The sequence below is a fragment of the Podarcis pityusensis genome (assembly GCF_964106645.2).
Source record: "Podarcis pityusensis genome assembly, chromosome: 10".
In the NCBI taxonomy this organism is placed as follows: Eukaryota; Metazoa; Chordata; class Lepidosauria; order Squamata; family Lacertidae; genus Podarcis; species Podarcis pityusensis.
The window spans coordinates 5008369-5029454 of NC_138035.1; the positions used below are offsets into that span (position 1 = coordinate 5008369).

General features: G+C 44.8%; 1 protein-coding gene across 1 annotated transcript; it reads right to left on the reverse strand.

Moving 5' to 3' along the window:
* Positions 1-4083: 4083 nt before the first annotated feature.
* LOC308486458 (C-type lectin lectoxin-Lei1-like) lies at positions 4084-16624 on the reverse strand. Its single transcript, XM_081023332.1, has 6 exons — positions 16586-16624; positions 15669-15741; positions 13476-13570; positions 6589-6738; positions 4798-4900; positions 4084-4256 (listed from the first exon to the last, which is right to left on the reverse strand). Exons 2-6 carry the CDS (start codon positions 15733-15735, stop codon positions 4189-4191), a joined length of 483 nt encoding a protein of 160 aa, XP_080879458.1. The 5' UTR covers positions 15736-15741; positions 16586-16624; the 3' UTR covers positions 4084-4188.
* Between the last annotated feature and the right edge of the window lie 4462 nt (positions 16625-21086).

The following is a 21086-nucleotide window of genomic DNA, read 5'->3' on the forward strand; positions in this document are numbered from 1 at the left end:
GTCTGGCCAAAGTTGAGGGGCCTGGACTTGCCCAGAGGGACCAAAGGACAAGTCTAGCACAGGGCAGGGAAGCAAAGCAAAACCCATTTGTGGGGCATGTGAGGAGGCATCTGGGTACTTGCAGTGTACTGGAAGAAGTAAAGATCACCAGCGTTGAAGCACTGATTCTTCAACATCAGCTTCGTTGGACTGGTCATGTTGTGTGGATGCCTGATGATTGTCTTCCAAAGCAACTGCTCTATTCCGAACTTAAAATGGAAAGTGTAATGCTGGTTGTCAACAAAGGAGGTTCAAAGACTCTCTCAAGGCAAATCTTTTAAAAATGTAGATGAACACCACCAACTGGGAATCACTGGCCTGCGAGCGCTCCAGTTGGAGAACAGCCTTTGCCAAAGGTGTCATGGGCTTTGAAGACACTCAAACTCTTTTCTTTTTTAAATAATATTTATTACTTTTAAAGATTACAAAAAGGAAAAAAAAGGAAGGGAAAGGGAAGAAAAAAGAGAAAAAAAGAGGGGAAAAAACAATACAATACAATGTATACACAATACACAACACATCACTAACACAATAAACTATGCAAGACATAACAAACACAATTTAAAACACACATCAAACCATTTCAATATCGTATCTTACATTCACTTGTTTCAACGACCTCCTCACACCTCCCTTTTTGTATTCCACTTCTATTAATTGTTTCAGCAATTCCTTTCCATCTTCCTCTATTTTCTGTCATATAGTTATCTTAACATATTTTAACCTTATTTTCCCTTTAATACTCCAATAATCTACTTGTACTTAATTCCTTCTAACATTTCTACTAAAGCCGTATAGTTTCATTCCAACATTTTTCTAACACTCATTAATTTTACAATATTTCCATAAATAGTCTTTAAACTTTTTCCAATCTTCTTCCACCGTCTCTTCTCCCTGGACTCGGATTCTGCCAGTCAATTCCATATAGTCCATCAACCTGGTAATCTTCTGTCCGAGGCTCTTAAGTCTTTTCCAAGTCCCTTCTGCAAGTCTTCTTCATATTTATACATGCACTTTACTTTGTCTTCTACTGATCTTATTTTTATTTTCCTTCCTTTGAGACTGAAGGGTAGATCTCGGGGAAACTCCCACCTAGAGATGATTTTATTCCTTCTCGACAGGGCAGCCAAATCTCGGTAGTTAAAACTAAGATCCAAAAGATATTTCGGGACGTCTTTCAAAATTTCTCCAAGTCTGAAGGCCCTCACAATTTTAATCTCTTCTTGACCCAAGTCCAGGTCCCAAAAATCAGCAAGTTCCTGTGTAAGGGGATCTATCAAACTTTCCTTCTCCAGTTCGGGTAGAGCTCTGGTCCTCGAAATCTGATTTTCTTTAAATTCAATCATAGAAGGCATCAACTTATGATCATCAAGTTGCATCCGTAAGGCTGGGACCCTCTCTCTCTCCAATTGTGTTACTTTAGGTTCAACAACAGCAACTTCCTCCCTGGTCTTCTCCGCAGTTTGCCATGTCAAAGTAGATTCCTGTATCAATTTCTGAATAGTTTCTGTATTGATGTTCACTTTTTGTCCCAAATTATTGATTTTGGTAGTTACCACATCCACCTTCTTGTTAAGCTGTTCCAGTGAGTCATTTATCTTACTTAATACAGCCACTAAGGCCTCTTCTGTTGACATTCTTAACCGATTCAAGGTCAGTCCCAGAATCTCACAGCTTTTTATCTTGCAGCTGGAAATTCCCCCAGCTCAACTCTTGTAACAGTTTCAAAGGCTTCCTCTAGAGGGAAACAGTTTCTATTTGTATTGGTCCTTTTAAACACAGTCCAAACAATAAAGTTAGTTTCAATTTTCAATTACTTTTACTTCTTTTTAAACGCAGACAGAGACAATGGAAACAAAGTATTTCTCTTATTTAACTAGCTGTCAGTGAACGTTCTAATCGCAGTCAATAAGCATTCTAAGGCACGTCAGTCCTACTGGCAGCCCGTTTCCAGGATCGGAGCGGTGGTATTTTAACTCTGTTCGCTCTCTCCTGCAGGTATATTCAGTCCAAAGCGTTCCCCCCCTCTTCTCCTGCCACCAAGGGGGGTTTAGGATTTTTTACCGATGGAAATTTAGTCCCTTACGATAGACTTTCCACGACTTCGGCTTGCATTCATTGCTTCAATCTATTTACAAAGGGGGAAGGTGGACTTCCTGTTTTGGACCTCCCCATTTCAACACCAAATTAAGACGTTTAAAACTCCAATTCTCCGCTCTACTCACGGGTAGTTGCTTTAAGATCAAATTGTCCACAGGAAAAAGTCAGCGCTCTCCGGCAACAGCTATGCGGCTTCGCTCCGTGGAAGAAGCAATCAATTTGAAGCACCGCACCGCTCACCCCACGTTGCTCCGGATCCCCGAAACCGGGTTTCCCCACGAGTAGGGGAGGCGCAAAAGGTGCCAGCCGAATCCCACGTTCACAGGCTTCACCCGCCTGTGATTTTTAGTGGGTCTCCGCCTTCGCCGTGGCGGCCAGACCCGAATTTCCACGAGGCAAATTCCTCCCGATCAGAGGAATTCCGCCATTACCGGAGGCGCCAACCTGGAAGTCCGAAGACACTCAAACTCAGGACACAAGGGAGAAACGTGCTAAGAGGAAGGCACGCTTGGCAAATCCACACAGTGATCAACTCCCGCCCAGAAACCAATGTCCCCACTGTGGAAGGACGTGTGGATCCAGAATTGGCCTCCACAGTCACTTACGGACTCATTGTTAAGACTGTGTGCATGGAAGACAATCTTACGATCGTCAAAGAAGAAGACAGGTGGAAGGCGAGCAAACATGGAACTATTGGGAGCCAAACACTCATGGTAGGGACAGGGAGGCAGTGCAGTATAGTGGTTAGAGTGTCAAATGAGCATCTGGGAGAGACCAGTGTTCGAATCCCCATTACGTCTTGAGGCTCACCAGGCAACCTTGGTCACTGTTTTTTTGGGGGGGTGTTATAGGGTTGTTTTTATATTGTGATTTTATGTGGTAAACACCCTGAGACCTGCGGGTATAGGGCAAGCTGCAAATGTAATGAAGAAGAAGAATAATCTCTCAGCCTAGCCTACCTCACTGGGTTGTTATGGGGGGAGGAGAATCAGGTATACCACCTCGATTTCCTTGGAGGGAAGAAAGAGCTATAAGTGTAATAAAGAAGTAAGATTAGGGAACAGGGAACTCGTACGCCAGGGTGGATTAGCTTTGAAGGAGCAGGTTTCCCAAACTTAAAACCTGACTGTGCAGTCAGTCTGAAACGGGCCCCCAAATCCCAATTTTTCCTTCTCCAGGGATCCATTAGCTAAAATCCATTAACTTGAGCTCATGTATAACAGGGACCCAGCTGTATAAACAAAGCCCTCTCCTTTATCAGTACGTGACGCTTAATAGATGGCCTTGTCAGTTCCGAAGTGGAGACGGGACGGCAGAGCTGGGGCTTATCTTATCTTGTAGGTTGTAAATATCCTGACACACTGATGCACACACCTTGCAACACACCCCCACGCTCAGGGATGGTGCCAGGAGTGCTCTTAGAGTTGGTGACCTTCTTACCCCAAGATAAGGAAGACAGGAACAGGAACATCTGTTTATGGTCATGGATGTCAACTTACATGTATAAGCCAACGTGGCTGGATTCCTGGGGAGAGAGGAGAGGGTGCCTGGAGGGGATATATACTGCTTGAAATTTCTCTTTCGGTGGGCTTGCTGTGAACTGACCACACAAGTGCCTTCCTGCTCCTCTGGAGAGCAGAAATAAAGAACTCTTTCTCTGAATCAACCTCGGTGTCTTTTGACTCCTTCCTCCCTCTCTGGGAGCAACGCTCACCCAACCAATCGGTAAAGTCTAAGAAGGCTACAGCTTCCCTTCCAGACATGGGGTGAGAAAAGCAGACATTGGCTGTTTCTGCCTGTGTTTCTGACAGCGACCTCTGACATCCCTGGTTGGTTAGCCCCGTGATCAGTTTGAAGGAGACAGTGATGGGTACGGAGGAGAATTTCTTTATTGAAGTCTCAAGATGGAGACATCTCAAAGGCTACGGCATGGGGATGCAATGTGGGCGGGTGAACGAATGCCCCAGTGGAAGAAAAAGACCTCCAGGTTGGTCCCATTCTCCAAGGTGCTGAGCTTGTCGGAGCCTCAGTAGTGAAGGATGCCCATCTCTACAGTGGCATTTTGCACAAGTAATAGTTCTCGTTCTCGCAGTCGGTATCATTCCACACATCAAAATCTAGAGAAAACAGCAAAGAAGAACCGTCAGACCTGCCTCCCTCCCTCCACGTTTAGAAACCAGCATGGATAAATGTAAAACTTCCCCCCACCGCCAGCCCCACAAGCTCGGTCGAAAAGCCCGCAGGAGCTGCGCGCTCTTTAAAGGATGTGCGGCTCCTGTGGGCTTTTCTAGGAGGTGGGGGAATTCCAGCTGTGGAATTCTTGTGGGGCTGGCGGTGGGGGGAAGTGCTGCTTTCCCCCACCGCCAGCCTCAAAGACCAGACTCTCCTGGCTTCAGCGAAAGCAACGCGAAGCCTCCGGAGCGCAGGCTTCGGAGGCTTCGCATTGCTATCGCTGAAGCCAGGGAGCTTGCTTTCGCTCCATAGGATGCACATACATTTCCCCTTCATTTTTGGAGGGGAAAAAGTGCATCCTATAGAGCGAAAAATACGGTATGTCCTGAAAGGCCTTATATAGATAACAGTAATCAATAGAATGGAATCAAGGTTCACAGAATACAAAGAAGCAAAGGTCTTCAGCTTATGAAGCCCCCTTCTTACCATCCCCAAACATCTCGACACAGTATCCGCTCTTGTCTGGCTGTCCTTTTGCCCAAGCTGCGTACTCAAAATTGGCGGTATCAGACCATCTTAACTGTATGTTCTGTAGAGAGAGCAAAAAGTCTTTGCTGAGGAAGGAACAGGAGCTTCCAGTTGCCTCATTCAGAATCGGATTTAGGGGAGCGTGGCTGGTTTGGCCTCACTGGGCGTGGAGCTTTGGGGGCACATTCCTAGAATCGTAGAGTTGCAAGGGACCCAACCTCCTGCAATGCAATAATTTCTTGCCCAGCGTGGGGCTCGGACCCACAACCGTGAGATGAAGATTCCCATTGTTCTACCAACTGACTCCCAGGGACATGAGTCCAAAGGGATCATTTGTTGTGGCACCAAGCAATCACCCCCAAGCAGCTTCAGCCTAAGACACACTGGGATACCTCCCTGAGACTTTGCCCATCCTTGAGAGGAGCTGCAAGGACTCCATTTGAGGCCAGGGGTGCTGCGAGGGCACCCATTCCTTAAGACTTCTGGAGGCAGCAGTGAGCCGCATTGATTCGAGGACCTTGACCCAGTGGCGGAGCTAGCTGCATGGGCACCTGGAGCGACAACCATGCCATGCACTCGGCAGGAGCGGTGCAAGCTGGGGGCGTGATCCGCCGGGCATGCAGCATGCAATGGCAGCAGGGTGACCCGCCACACACGGCAATCCACAGCACACAACGGTGGCGGTGGAGTGATCTGCTGCGCGAGGCAGGGCGATCCATGGCGCACAACAGCGGCGGTGGTGCCTTTTTGTCATCCCCCCCCCACGGATGACACCCAGGGTACCCCCCGCACCCACCTTCCTACGCCCCTGCCCCGACCTTTCAGCTCTTCTCCCCAGTGTGATTTTAGAGCAAGGCTGTAAAATGAATTGATTTTCAGCTGGTGGGATCAAATCCCAAGGAAGATGAGGCGGTTGGACCTCTCAGACTTGTACTGCTTGGGGGAGATCTAGCCAGGATCAGCTGTTCTCCATCACCCTTCCTATGCCCCTGCCCCCACCCTTCAGCTCTTCTCCCCAGTGTGATTTTACAGCAAGGCTGTCAATGAATTGATTTTCAGCTGGTGGGATCAAATCCCAAGGACTTGTACTGCTTGGGGGAGATCTAGCCAGGATCAACTGTTCTCCATCACCCAGCACAAGAAATGCACCTGCTACATCCCTCTACTCTGCAGAAGTGTTAAAGGAAGAAAAGACAGTATGTCCTCCTTTCCAACTGGATAGTCAAATACAGTGGAACCTCGGGTTACATACGCTTCAGGTTACAGACTCCGCTAACCCAGAAATAGTACCTCGGGTTAAGAACTTTGCTTCAGGTTGAGAACAGAAATCGTGCTCCGGCGGTGCGGCAGCAGCAGGAGGCCCCATTAGCTAAATTGGTGCTTCAGGTTAAGAATAGTTTCAGGTTAAGAATGGACTTCCGAAACGTATTAAATGCTTAACCCGAGGTACCACTGTATTGCTCCAAGGCTAAAGGACATATCAACTTTGTTGATTTAAATCCTTATTAAAGTAATATTGCGAGAGTTAAAAATGGGACCTGTGTTGCATCCTGGGGATGCAGGCAGATGGCTACTCTTTGAATTAAGAGCTTCACCAGAGCCCCAGATCCTCCCTTACAGAGATGGGAATATCTGCCCTTCCCTTCCCTGCAGGGAGCTCTCGTCTTCTGGACTGCTTCTCTGTGCCCTTGCCGGCTGCTGTTCCTACTGAGAGGCAAATGAAAAAGAGAGTTTGCCCCCTTTACTTACCTTCCCGCCCTTTTTCTTTCTGAACAGTCCAATCCAGATATGAAATCCGGGATCATTTCCTCCTGCTATAACAGCGGCCACATGCTTGTTCTCTTCCTCGCTAAGGATGGAGGCCAGGTGGCTTCTTTCCCCATACGTTTGGCAGTCTGCCTGTGAGAGGAAAAGAACATGGGGGGTTACCTTGGAGATGAGGGCTAGCTGCTTAGCTGCAGCGAGTGGCTCCTGCAAGATTTCCCAAGAAGGATTATGTGGGGTCTCAAAGATGAGACTTCATCTGGGAGTCCTTCAGGACTCACAGCTGTCCATGGAGGTGCAGGTCAATTCTGTGTCCAGGGTAGCTGTTTATCACCTCCATCTGGTACGCAGGACGAGACCTTCCCTGCCATGGACTGTCTCGCCAGAGTGGTGCATGCTCTGGTTATCTCTCGCTTGGACTACTGCAATGTGGGGCTACCTTTGAAGGTGACCCGGAAACTGCAATTAATCCAGAATGTGGCAGCTAGACTGGTGACTGGAGGCAGCCGCCGAGACCACATAACCCTGGTCTTGAAAGACCTACATTGGCTCCCAGTACGTTTCTGAGCACAATTCAAAGTGTTGGTGCTGACCTTTAAAGCCCTAAACGGCCTCGGTCCAGTATACCTGAAGGAGCGTCTCCACCTCCATCGTTCTGCCTGGACGATGAGGTCCAGCGCCGCGGGCCTTCTGGCGGTTCCCTCGATGCAAGAAGCCATGTTGCAGGGAACCAGGCAGAGGGCCTTCTCGGTAGTGGCACCCACCCTGTTGAATGCCCTCCCACCAGATGTCAAAGAAAAATAACTATCAAACATTTAGAAGACATCTGAAGGCAGCCCTATTTAGGGAAGCTTTTAATGTTTAATAGGTTATTGTATTTTATTGTTTTGTTAGCCGCTTTGAGACTCCTTAAAGGGAGTGAAAGGCAGGATATCAAATCCAAACTCTTCTTCTTCTTCTTAACATGCAACATTGTGTGAGTGTACACTCTGTGTACCACACCTTTCCGACCACATCACTGGTTTCTGTTGCAAGAGAAAGAGGAAATCCACCATCTGATAATGACCCATTACAAAGAATAATGGAATTATAGTAGAAAGTAGAAAAAGAAAAGAAAAAACAAACCCCTTCCAACCATACGAATACAAATTCAAAAATAAGAAAAAAGACACAAAACAAAAAACAAAAATACAATTTAAGAACATTTAAAAACAAATTCATTATTCTCAAATCCTCAACTGTCATTACCTTCTTTCTTTGACCTCCTCCTCCTCTCTTTTTTTGTATCCTAGTTATTAATTATCCCAGCAAATCCTTTCCATATTTCATAATATTCTGTCATTACATTACCCTAAACAGTTTTAATCTTATCTTTCTATAAGAAAATAAACCTTAAAGCTTAAAACTTAAATCTTATCCTTACCAACTTCTCATAACCATAATATTCTTTCATAATTCTTTAAACATCTTTACTAAAGCCGAGTAATTTCATTCCAACATTTTTCTGACATTCATCAATTTTATAAAACAGTTCTAATGGTAGAAAAAAGAAATACAAACAGATCCAATCTTCATCCAACGTCCCTTCCTCCTGGTTCCGGGTTTTGTCAGTCCTTATTATCCCATTGATCTGGCCCATTAACCTGGCAACCTTATATCCGAGGCCCTCAAGTCTCTTCCATGTCCCTTCCGCAGCTCTTCTTCATATTTGTAACTGTATTTTCCCTTGTCTCCTGCTCGTGGTAACACCAGCTTGGCAATATTTTTAACCCTTCTCGACAGATCAACCCCTTTTCCATATTCAGCACTGAATTCCATACGGTATTTAAAAGCATGTTTCAAAGACCCTCCAAAATTAAGAGCCCCCACCATCCCAAACATCTCACGGCCCATTGCCAGATTTGAAAAGTCCACACATCCCAGCATAGGGGGGTCAATCCAGCCCCCCATTTCCAAGCCAAACCAAACTTTTTCTTTCCAAATCTGGCTTTTTCCAAGTTCATTTGTCAAATCCGAAAACTCATATTCCTGTTGGGCCTGTTCTGTCAGGACACACTCCTGATTTAATTCCTGGGTGGGCTCCACATATTTTTCCACTGTCTGTTCAAAATTTCCCACTGCCTGTTCAAAATTTCTAGTCGAAGTCGTCATCAAATTCACCTTCTCATGTAACTATTCCAGTAGGGCATTTGTTTTGTAGAAAGCACACAACAAAGCTTCTGAATACATTGTCCTGCAAGGTCAAATGCCTATTCCCACGATTGTAATCTATAAACAGCTGCTGGCTCCCTGGAGTTGGTTACAGTTTCACAGTCTCCCTCTAGGGGGAAAACTTCTATTTGATCTTGCAACAAAGTTTCCCTTTTTAAGATACTTTGTCAATATTTGTTCCTTTGAAATGTGAAAGGAAACAGTGGAATCACTATGTTTCTCTTCTTTTAGCTATCTGTCAAAAACGTTTGTCTCTGGTCAATGAACTTCAAACGTCAGTCCTGACACCCCGCTCCAGGATCAGGACGGAGGAAAGTTGCTTTACTTTAAACTCACTTTAAACAGTCCAAAAAAGATCCCCCTTCTTCTCCTGCTGTTGAAGTGGGGTTCCACAATTTTAAATGATGAAATCCAATCCTTTAAAAGCGATTTTCTGAGCTCTAGTTTACGTTGTCTTTGCTTTATTCTGTCTACAGAAGAATGGAAGGCTGACTTCCTGTTTAGACCTTCCCGTTCCGTACCAAATTGAAATAGATTTTTAAGATCCAATTCCTTTCTGCTCGCAAGTCCCCATCTAATGTCCAGTTGTTCAAAATCTAAGTACTCACGGGTGCTTATTTTAGAGTCCAAATTGTCCCAGGAAAAAGGCAGCGCTCTCCGGCAACGGCTATGCGGCTTCGCTCCACGGAAATAGCAGTTGACTCACAGCACCGCTCCACTTCCCCCTCTTCACTTTGGAGCCCGTTAGTGGGTTCCTTAGCGAGTTGGGGGGGCGCTAAAGGTGCCCGCCGAGTCCCATGGTCACAGGCTTCATCCGCCTGTGATTTTTGAAAGGGTCCCCGCTTCGCCGTAGCGGAGAGACCCGTTTCCCGCGGAGCTAGTCCCTCCAGTTCAGAGGGAGTCCGCCACTGCCGATGGCGCCACCCCGGAAGTCCAGAAGAGCATGATCACTCGCGCCTAATGATCCTTCCACTTCTACCCCACTAACCAGGTCATCAACATTGGTTAGGACCAGATCTAAAACGGCTGTTCCTCTTGTTGCTTCTCCCACTTTCTGGACAATGAAGTTGTCTGCAAGGCCAGTGAGGAATCTGTTTGACCTTATGCTCTTGGCTGAGTTTGACATCCAACAAATATCCGGGTAATTGAAGTCCCCCACTACTACTATCTCCCTTCCTTTTGCATGCTTGGCCATCTGTTCCAGGAAGGCATCATCTATGTCCTCCGTTTGGCTTGGGGATCTATAGTAAACTCCCACAATGAGGTCACTGTTATTCTTCTCTCCCTTAATTTTGACCCAAATGCTCTCAATTTGGCTTTGAGATTCTAAATCTTGGATCTCTTCACAGGTATATACATCCCTGACATATAACGCCACTCCTCCTCCTTTCTTGTCTGGTCTGTTTCTCTGAAATAGATTGTATCCCCCCATTATTACATTCCAATCGTGGGGCTTATCCCACCAGGTTTCAGTGATGCCTATTATGTCATATTTAGTTTGCTGTACCAAGAGCTCAAGCTCATCTTGTTTATTTCCCATGCTTTGCGCATTAGTGTACAGACATTAATCATTCCCCCGTGTCTCTTATTTAAGGATTTTTTTCCTCCCACCACTAGGTCTGCGTGCTGTTTGCTCCATTTGGTCTATGACATTTGGATGATCATCTTCATCAATTGATAGACTCCTACCTTCAGGAGCACTGTCTCCCTCCCCCACATTAGTCAGTTTAAAGCCCTCCTGATGAGGTTTCTGAGATTTTTGGCAAAAACATTCCTCCCAACCGTTGTGAGGTGCAGCCCATCGCTTGCCAGAAGTCCATCTTCAAGAAACTGCAGTCCGTGATCTAAGAATCCAAACCGTTCCTGTTTACAGCATTTGCGAAGCCAGCTGTTCACTTCCACTATTTTTCCCTCTCTCCCTGGGCCACGTCGTTCAACTGGGAGGACAGATGAGATGCCAATTTGTGCATTTAATTGCTTCAATTTCCTGCCCAGAGCCTCGTAGTCTCTTTTGATCTTCTGGAGGCTATTGCTTGCAGTGTCATTGGTTCCCACATGAACCAATAGGAAGGGGTATTTGTCAGTGGGTTTTATGATTCCTTGCAGTCGTTCAGTTACATCTTGGATCTTAGCCCCGGGGAGACAGCACACTTCCTGAGACATCTTGTCAGGCCCACAGATCACTGCTTCCTCTTAGGTTTCGTTGGGGTTCTTCCGTGAGCTGTCCGTTCCAAGGTCGTCTGCACATTCCCTGAGGACTGACTTTGCTGCTCGTCTTCATATACCTGATCGACTGTAATGAGGGAGAGATCCTCAAATGGAGTCTGCTCTTCGTCTTCCATGCTAGGGGAGAGGACCTCAAAGCGACTGTGTATTTCTAAACAATCAGAGCGAACCCTGGGCCTCCTACTTCTTTGAGTCACATTTCTCCATATATCTAGCTCCTGTGTTGGTGAACTAGCCTCCTTCTCAGGGGAGTCCCCTGTCTCCTCCTTGGTGGAGACGGTGTGCTCTGTTGCTTCCAAGAAGAGCTCCAGCTCTCTAATTCTTTGGAGCGTAGCTACACGTTCCTCCAGTTGCTGGACTTTGTCTTCTAAGAGGGCAATCAACATGCAATTGCAGCAGGTAAAGCTGCCTGCAACCTTTGGCAAGATGGCAAACATTGCGCAGGAACCGCAGGCGACTGCAGCTGTTCCCTCCCCCTCCATCTTGAGAACGTGTCGTTGGGGGTGGCTACAGCGGTCCTCCATCATAAAAAGCGTGAAGACAGGACAAATAACTCCCCCCCCCAAAAAAACCTAGGTCTCCCCCAGCAAACGTTTGAGACTAGCTCCCCTTAAATCTAAAAGATGGATCAAACTGCCTCTGCCCTGCAAGCTCTGATAAGCTCCTCCCACAGCTAATCACCTGCCTCAACAGAAACCCTGCCCCCTCTGACCTTTGCACAGGGAGATCAGCTAATCAGCCACAAAGAAACACACACACCCTCAATCTTACACCACCCCTTAAAAATTAGCTGATGAAGATGAAGACATCGAAACAGGGCCCTGTCCTGGTTTCTAGTCCATAATTGACTTCTGACTTCTGCTCAATGACAGAAACTAAGACCTTCACATCGAATCAGACTATGGACTAACATGAACTTATCTTTACTCATAAAGTCTTATCTCTAATTCTATAATGAATTATTGTGTTATACATATCCTTATGAGTTTGAGTTTGTAATCTCTGTTTGAGTTTGTAATCCTTGTCAGAATACATACTTTTGAATGGATTAGTTTTTGTTGCAATTGAGTATCGATTTGCGAGTAGGGACCTCTCCCACTGCTGAAACTTATATTGGCCAGAGTTCTTGGTGTGCTTTTTGCTTGTATTTCTTCGGCATTCATGACATACACTAAAGCACTCTTCAATAATAATAATAATAATAATAATAATAATAATAATAATAATATATTATTTATACCGCGCTCATCTAGCTTACAACAGAATTAAAAGCACAATAGAGCATTGAACATTAAAAACTTCCCTAAACAGGGCTGCCTTCAGATGTCTTCTATAAGTCAGATGGTTGTTTATTTCTTTGACATCTGAAGGGAGGGTGTTCCACAGGGCGGGTGCCACTACCGAGAAGGCCCCCTGCCTGTTTCCCTGTAACCTCACTTCTCGTAGGGAGGTAACCGCTTAGGCAGTCATGGCTGCCTGCAGAGAATCCTGGGAAATGTAGTTTGTTAAGGGTGCTGATGTCACAGAGCTCCAATTTCCAGCATCCTTATCAGACTGCAGTTCCCAGGATTACCCAGAATTGTCACTATGGTAAAGGAGTGTTTTAAATGTGTGGTGCGGATGTGAGCCTTATCTTCCAATTCAGGAGGAAAATAATCAACTGGTTTCTACTCTTCATTGAGAAACCAGTTTTATATATTCCTTTTGTTATGTACTGAGTTGAATAGGATTCAAAATGCAGCAGTCTGATTGGTCCTAGAAAAATAGGATTCAGAATGCAGCAGTCTGATTGGTCCAAGAACAATAGGATTCAGAATGCAGCAGTCTGATTGGTCCTAGAATGATAGGATCCAAAATGCAGCAGTCTGATTGGTCCTAGAACAATAGGATCCAGAATGCAGCAGTCTGGTTGGTCCTAGAACGATAGGATCCAAAATGCAGCAGTCTGATTGGTCCTAGAACGATAGGATCCAAAATGCAGCAGTCTGATTGGTCCTAGAATGATAGGATCCAAAATGCAGCAGTCTGATTGGTCCGCAGGAGCCACCCAATCCAGCTCCAGGTGGAAGTGAATCTGCAACCTGATTGCCCTACAGGAGAATCCTGGAATTAGCCAATCACGTGGGGCCCATTGTGTAAATAATGTACATAAAGCAGACATTTCGGGGGAACTCCCATTCCTCACTACTATGAGCTGATTAAAGAGCATGAAATCCACACTCGACTCTGAGTATCTTTCACCTTTATAGCAGCAGCATCATCTTTCTTTCATTTTTTTTTTAACCTGCCATGTGACATATGCAGGGATAACTTTGTATTCCAAGACTATGCTTCATTTGCTGTGAGTTGCTTGCCAGGGAGGAGAGGAAGGGTGGGTGGGAAACATGGTGTCTGGAGGAATTTGCTACACAGGGCTTCCAAGAATCTCTCCTTACCTCCGCATCATACCAATTCCGCGCAATTTTCTTTAATGAATAGCAATGCCTCTGAAAGTTGATCCAGTCCTGGGGGCACCTATATGCTTCCGTGCCTGTCGGAGGAGAGGGAACACAATGTCAAGGTTGTGGAGGAGGTGGCTGGGTCAGAATCCGGACTATTTGCAGGAAGTGGAGAGGGGCCTCACCCAGGACCTAGGGGTGAGACCTGAAAGGCTGTGTGGCCGGCACAATCTCAAGGATGCTGAGGACCTGTGGGAATGGGGATCTAATATCTGTGCTATTGAGAAGCAAGGATTTGTGCAAAAAGACACTTATTGAACAATAACAACAGTAACAATAACAACAATAATAAAAATAATAATTTATTCATACCCCACCCATCTGGCTGGGTTTGCCCAGCCACTCTGCGCAGCTTCCAGCAAAATATGAAAACACAATAATTTACCAAATATTAAAAGCTTCCCTAAACAGGTCTGCCTTCAGATCTCTTCTAAAAGTCAGATAGTTGTTTATCTCCTTGACATCTGATGGGAGGCCATTCCACAGGGCGGGCGCCACCACCGAGAAGGCCCTCTGCCTGGTTCTCTCACTGGTGGTTCCCACCCTGTGGAATGCCCTCCCATCAGATGTCAAGGAGATAAAGAACTACACAATGTTTAGAAGACATCTGAAGGCAAACCTGTTTAGGGAAGTTTTGAATGTTTGATGTTTCATTGCGTTTTTAACGTTCTTTTGGAAGCCGCTCAGAGTGGCAGGGGAAACCGATCCAGATGGGCAGGGCTTAAATAATAAAAGTTTTAGTTTTAGTTTTAGTTTTAGTTTTAGTTTTAGTTTTAGTTTTAGTTTTAGCTTTAGTTTTAGTTTTAGTTTTAGTTTTAGTTTTAGTTTTGGTTGTTTTAGTATGGGACCCAAGGGTCATCTAATCCAAACCCCTGAAATGCATGAATCACAACTAAATAATCCCTGACAGGTGGCCATCCAGCCTCCGTTTCAGAACCTCAAATGAAAGCCTGTTCCGCTGTGAAACAGTTCTTACCATCAGAAAGGTCTTCGAGCAACATTTTCACCAGACAGATATTGAGGTGAGAGTCTCAGAAAACTTCCTCTGTCCACCTTACCCCCAAACTCCCCAAACTCCTAGCGGGCTAGAAAGTTGCATTTGAATATTCATGTAGCTCATTTATGGAGAATCTACCAGCCATGATGGCTCTGCTCTGTCTCCACAGCTCGAGGCAGCCTTCCGAATCAAACTTGGTAGGAACCACAGGAGGGGACAGAGCTCTTGTGCTCGTCTTCTGCTTGCTGGCTTTTGTTCGGCCACTATGAGAAAAGGATGCTAGACTAGATGGACCATTGACCTGAACCAGCGAGCCCTTTTTATGTTCTTTCTTTGGCTGCGCTGGACAGCCCTTCCAAACTATCTCCAGCACTGCCGACCATCATGCTTAGCATGATTTTCTCCTGGAGGAGGTTTAAGGTGCTGGTTTTAACCTTTAAAGCCCTATACAGCCTAGGACCCTCATACCTATGGGACCGCCTCTCCAGGTATGTTCCACGGAGGACCTTACGGTCTTCAAACAAAAACATCTTGGAGATCCCGGGCCACGGGGAGGTTAGGCTGGCCTCAACCAGAGCCAGGGCTTTTTCGGCCGTGGCCCCGACTTGGTGGAACGCTCTGTCCCAAGAGACCAGGGCCCTGTGGGACTTGACATCTTTCCGCAGGACCTGCAAGATGGAGCTGTTCCACCAGGCCTTTGGCCAAGGCACAGTCTGACCGCCTCCTTTGGTGATCCTCATAGAACTCTGGTTGCCATTAATTTGATTTTGAATTGGTTTTAGAATGCATTTCAATCAATTGATTGTGATTTTATGTAAATTGTGTTACTTTTATTGTTAGTAATTGTTAGTACTGTTATTGTTTAGCCACTCTGAGCCCGGCTTGGGCTGGGGAGGGCGGGATATAAATAAAAAAATATTATTGTTATTATTCTTATCACGAATGCCCCGCTTCCCTGATGGAAAGTTAAAAGGGACTCTTCTTCTCTCTGTGCCCCCTGTACGTGCACATTGACTCAAGCGCGGCAGAAACCCCACTTGGCTAGGCATCAAGCCATGCCATTCCTCCCGAGAACTACTATAGTTTGCTTGGCCTTTCTCAGCCAGAGATGGAGGAGCCCAGCTGGGATGTACCTTGCAGAAAGAAGCAGGTAGCCAGGAAGCCCAAAATGGAGAGATGGAAGAAAGTGATATGACTCATCTTCAGCTGAGGAGGGAAAATCAAAGAAGAGGAAGTTCTGGTTAGTAGAACAGATGCTCTCATGCAACCTCTGCCATTCTTCTAAAAAGAGGACTACGATTCCTTATGCTGCACCTCGATCACTAAGATACTCTGATGGAGCATCTCTGGTGGTTCCCCTGTGGCTCAGTTGGGAGAGGGGCTCCTAAGCAGTGTGAACTGGGGTGCAGAGAAGATTCTGGCTTGGGACCCAACATCATTAACTTGATGAAGTTTTCAGCTTGGCTGTTCTTCATCCTTTCCTTTCCTACCCTATCCCACAATGTTCAGAAGACTGCCCACCCACCCTAAGCCCTCAAGAGGGAATCTGTGACATCTAATAAATATTGAATTAAAACTAAAGAGCAGCTGGGAAACCTCAGTCATCTTCTGGAATATGGTGGGAAGGCAAGATTAATGTTCCTTCTGCAGCAAATAGAGGCTTCAGGGGTGAGGGGATGGTTCTTAAGAACACAGCACAGTGACAAAGGAGTAACTCCCAATCAGGTTTCTCCACAGCTGTTATTTTACCACAACACACCCCAGATATGTGAAACGAAGCCATGCATTTTATGATATTGTCTAGTTTGGCTCTAAGGGGGGCAGGACCTAGAAATGCCAAAAATAAGAATCATATAAAATAATGAAGATTCCCCCCTTAATTTTCATGAGTCCCAATATCTCAAAAAACTTCTCACTTAGAGAGAGCCTCTAGATCTGAATACCAAATACTATAGCCAACAACACTTCTTCATATCCTGCTGATGGGATTTCCAAGGAAACTAAACGGTTGTGGCCATTCCCATAAAAACTAGCTATGGAAGTTACTCACCAGGTGTCCTTTTTGACTGCACTTGTTTGGCTAGTCTAGGTCTTCTGTGAAGGATGTGAGATACTCCTGCAGTTTTATAGAGCAACTGGTGGAGAGTGGTGTGTGCATGTGGCCCTGTCATCAGGAAGAACTACTGAACCCAAAAGCACATCTCGGCCATGTGGGAGTTTCATGGCTGAGCAGTGATCCATAAGGAATTGGAGCAGTAGAACGATCAGGAAACTCTCTCCTTCGGTACAGCAGCGGGAGACTATTGAGTCCTGTGGCTGGTTGAGTAGCTCATCTAGACAAAATCTCACAGAAAACATGGTGCCACTAGTCATCCTTCATTGACTGTTGGCTTTGTCGGTTCGAACCAATGGGAGTTTGTATTCCCCCAGCATCCAGAGGTTGCCATGTTGGTTATCCCTGTTTTGGTGGAATGTAATGCTCTGGTTGTCTCCTGCTTGGACTACTGCAACGCGCTCTATGTGGGGCTACCTTTGAAGGTGACCTGGAAACTACAACTAATCCAGAATGTGGCAGCGACCCCCAAGACCACATAACACAGGTCCTGAAAGACCTACATTGGCTCCCAGTACATTTCTGAGCACAATTCAAAGTGTTGGTGCTGACCTTGAAAGCCCTAAACGGCCTGAGCCCAGTATAGCTGAAGGAGCATCTCCACCCCCATTGTTCAGCCCAGACACTGAGGTCTAGCTCCGAGGGCCTTCTGGTGGTTCCCTCCCATCAGATGTCAAGGAAATAAACCACTATCTGACTTTTAGAAGACATCTGAAGGCACCCCACGTTAGGGAAGTTTTTAATTGTTTGATGTTTTATTGTAAAAGTTTTTAATATTCTATTGGGTGTCACCCAGAGTAGCTGGGGAAAGCCAGCTGGATGGGCAGGGTATAAATAATAAATTGGGGTGGTGGTGGTTGTAATTATTATTATTATTATTATTATTATTATGTCTTCCCAGCAGAGCTGGGTATGTTAAGCTAAGGAAATCAAAACCCTGGACAGCTCGCAGTGGACTCTTCCAGCATAGCTGGGCTTGGGGAGATGATGTTGCAGCAAAACGCTAACAGTCACCTGAAGCCTTAAAAACAGGCTGGCAAGCCTTGACCTTCCTGTGCTCTCATTCTTCTGGGAAAGCTGTTCACATTGTTTAACATTTGGCAGTGGCTTGCTCCTATGGGGAGCATTTCCATTTCCTGTGGAATTCTCCAGTGTGCTGTACTGGTTAAGAGCGGCAGACTCGTAATCTGGGTTCATGTCTCCGCTCCTCCACATGCAGCTGCTGGGTGACCTTGGGCCAGTCACACTTCTTTGAAGTCTCTCAGCCCCACTCACCTCACAGAGTGTTTGTTGTGGGGGAGGAAGGGAAAGGAGAATGTTAGCCGCTTTGAGACTCATTTGGGTAGTGATAAAGCAGGATATCAAATCCAAACTCTTCTTTTTCTTCTACAGCATCCCTAATTTCTAGTTAGATTATAGTAACCATTTCTAGATTTGCATTTAAATTAGCAAACACAAATCTTACATATACAAGTGTCTTCATTTTCATTTTTTGGGGTGGTGTATTTCCTCTTTCCAGAGTGCTCACTGGAAGGACAGATCCTGAAGCTGAGGCTCCAATACTTTGGCCACCTCATGAGAAGAGAGGACTCCCTGGAAAAGACCCTGATGTTGGGAAAGATGGAGGGCACAAGGAGAAGGGGACGACAGAGGACGAGATGGTTGGACAGTGTTCTCGAAGAGACCAGCATGAGTTTGACCAAACTGCGGGAGGCAGTGGAAGGCAGGAGTGCCTGACGTGCTCTGGTCCATGGGGTCACAAAGCGTCGGACACGACTAAATGACTAAACAACATTTCCTCTTTTAGGGTGATCTGTAAGTTACCACTCTGACCTTCCTTCAAAAGGACTATTGTGGATGATACCATCACATTCTGAACATTGGAGATGATGTGCTGGGGCTATGTACCTTAAAATAAGGTTGCCTGGTTGTACCACAGCATCGTTCTGATGCCTCCAACGTACAGGTCATTCACTACCAAATGCCCTAAAATGTCAACAACCACTGACCCAGCTTATGCTTATTGTTCAGAAATGTTAATACGAAAGGAAATTTCTTCATGACCCAAAGAGCATGAACAATATTTAGATTGTTTTGATTAGGCATTATCTTCCTGGACAAATTCACCAGGCATTTGGTTTCAATTACTTCAGGGCTAAGGACATGACATACCTTTCCATTTCATTTCTCAAAGGATCATTTGTGGGGGGTGTCCTCAGTTAGATCCACTCTTTCCTCCCCCCCCCCCCATTGTTAACTGATCTTGTGAAATTGCTCCACAAGGTATGGGCATGTTACCCTTCTTTTTTCATGGTGTGAAAACAGAGTGGGCCTAATTCGGGGTACCTTCCCCCAAAATAATGGTCCTTTGAGTGGCAGAATAGGAAGGCTCATCAACTTCTTCTTTTTTTTAATAAAGTTTTTTATTGATACAAGAAAAAAGAAAAAAACACAAATACCAAATTACACACAAGAATAACCATAGACACATAATTTTCTTAGCAAACAATAAAACATCTATTGGTCTTAACACTTTAACACTAAAGACCCAATCTCCCGTCTATTCCATATTTCAAATTCATTTTACTTATTGCCAATATACACTTTTATCATAATTAAACTTATTCTTAATAAATCTAATTTCTTATATCTACCTTACAACTATTTCTGAAGTCCCTCGAATGCTGCAACAGAATTTAAACTACTATATTTATTTTTCAGATATTCTTTGAAAACCTCCCATTTTGAAACAAATTCCTGTTTTGATTTATTCTTTATTTTTTCTGATAAACCATCTAATTCGGCATATTCTGTCAGCTTTTGATCCAATCTTGTATAGAGGGGATTTCATTACTCTTCCATTTTGCTGTGATCAAAACTCTTGCTGCCGCAGTCGCATATAAAATGATAGCCTTCCTCTTTTGTGGAATATCTGAATCTGTTATTCTCAGGAGGTAGGCCTCTGTTTTTTTATTGAAAGAGATCTTTAGCATTTTTTGCAGTTCTGCATGGATACTCTCCCAGAATACCTGCATTTTCCTACATGTCCACCACATATGGTAGAATGTTCCTGAGTCTCCGCATCTCCAACAATTACTTGACACATTTTTATACATTTTTGAAAGTTTCCATGGTGTTAGATACCATCGATGTTGAATTTTTTGAAAGTTCTCTCTAATCGTGTAACAATTTGTAAATTTCCAATTGATCTTCCATAAATTTTCCCATTGGGCCATGGTTATTGAATGGCCAAAATCCTGGGACCACCTCACCATTGCCACTGTTACCTCCTCCTCCTTGACTGTCCAGTCAAGGAGGAGTCGATAAGTTTTGGAAAGAGTTTTTCTTTTAGAATTTACAAGATCAGATTCGAATCGGGAAATTTCTGTTGAGAACCCCTTTTGTTTTTCAGATTTAAATTTTTCAAATAACTGATGGTATTGGAACCAGTCTGAGATGTGTTCTCTTATTTCCACAAAGGTTTTTAATTTTATTTGATTATCTTCATTTTTTAGAAGTGTTTTATATGTTGGCCAGCTTTCCTGAGTATTTTTCCATTTTACTGCTATGGCTTCTATTGGAGAAGTCCACCACGGGACTTTAGACGCCATCAGGTCTTTATATTTTTCCCATACAGCAAAAAGTGACTTTCTTATTATATGGTTAGTAAAAAATTTATGAATTTTCGCTTTTCCATATATCAGGTAGGCATGCCATCCCCAACGGTTGTCAAAACCTTCCAAGTCCAGGAGATCCGGATCCTGCAACGTGCACCAATCTTTTAGCCAGGTGAAACAGGCTGCCTCATAATAAAGTTTTAGGTCGGGTAGAGAAAAGCCTCCTCTCTCTTTTATGTCTATTAAGATCAGGTGTTTAATCCTAGGTTTCTTCCCTTCCCACAGGAATTTGGAAATTTCTCTTTGCCATATCTTGAGACAACCTGCTTTGCCCAGTATTGGAATCATTTGAAATAAAAAGATTAATTTTGGAAGCACATTCATCTTTATAATGGAAATCCTACCCAGAAATGTTAATTTTAATTTACTCCAAGTTACAAAGCTTTTTCTAATCTCATCAACTTCTTAATGCTGAAGTCATAGAATCATCTAGTCCAGTGGTTCTCAACCTGTGGGTCCCCAGATGTTGTTGGACTACAACTCCCATCATCCCTGAGCTGTGGCCTTGCTAGCTAGGGGTGATGGGAATTGTAGTTCAACCACATCTGGGGACCCACAGGTTGAGAAAGGCTGATTCTAGTCCAACCCCCTGCAGTGCAGGGATATGGCGTTGTCCCATGCAAGGACTGAACTTGCAACCATCGCATTATCAGCACCACGCAAGTTTTTGCAACCAAAGTTGATGTATGCCTGGTGAGTTTCTTCAGGAAGCTTAATGCTAATCAAAACAATCTAAATCTTGCTTATGCCCCTTGGATCAT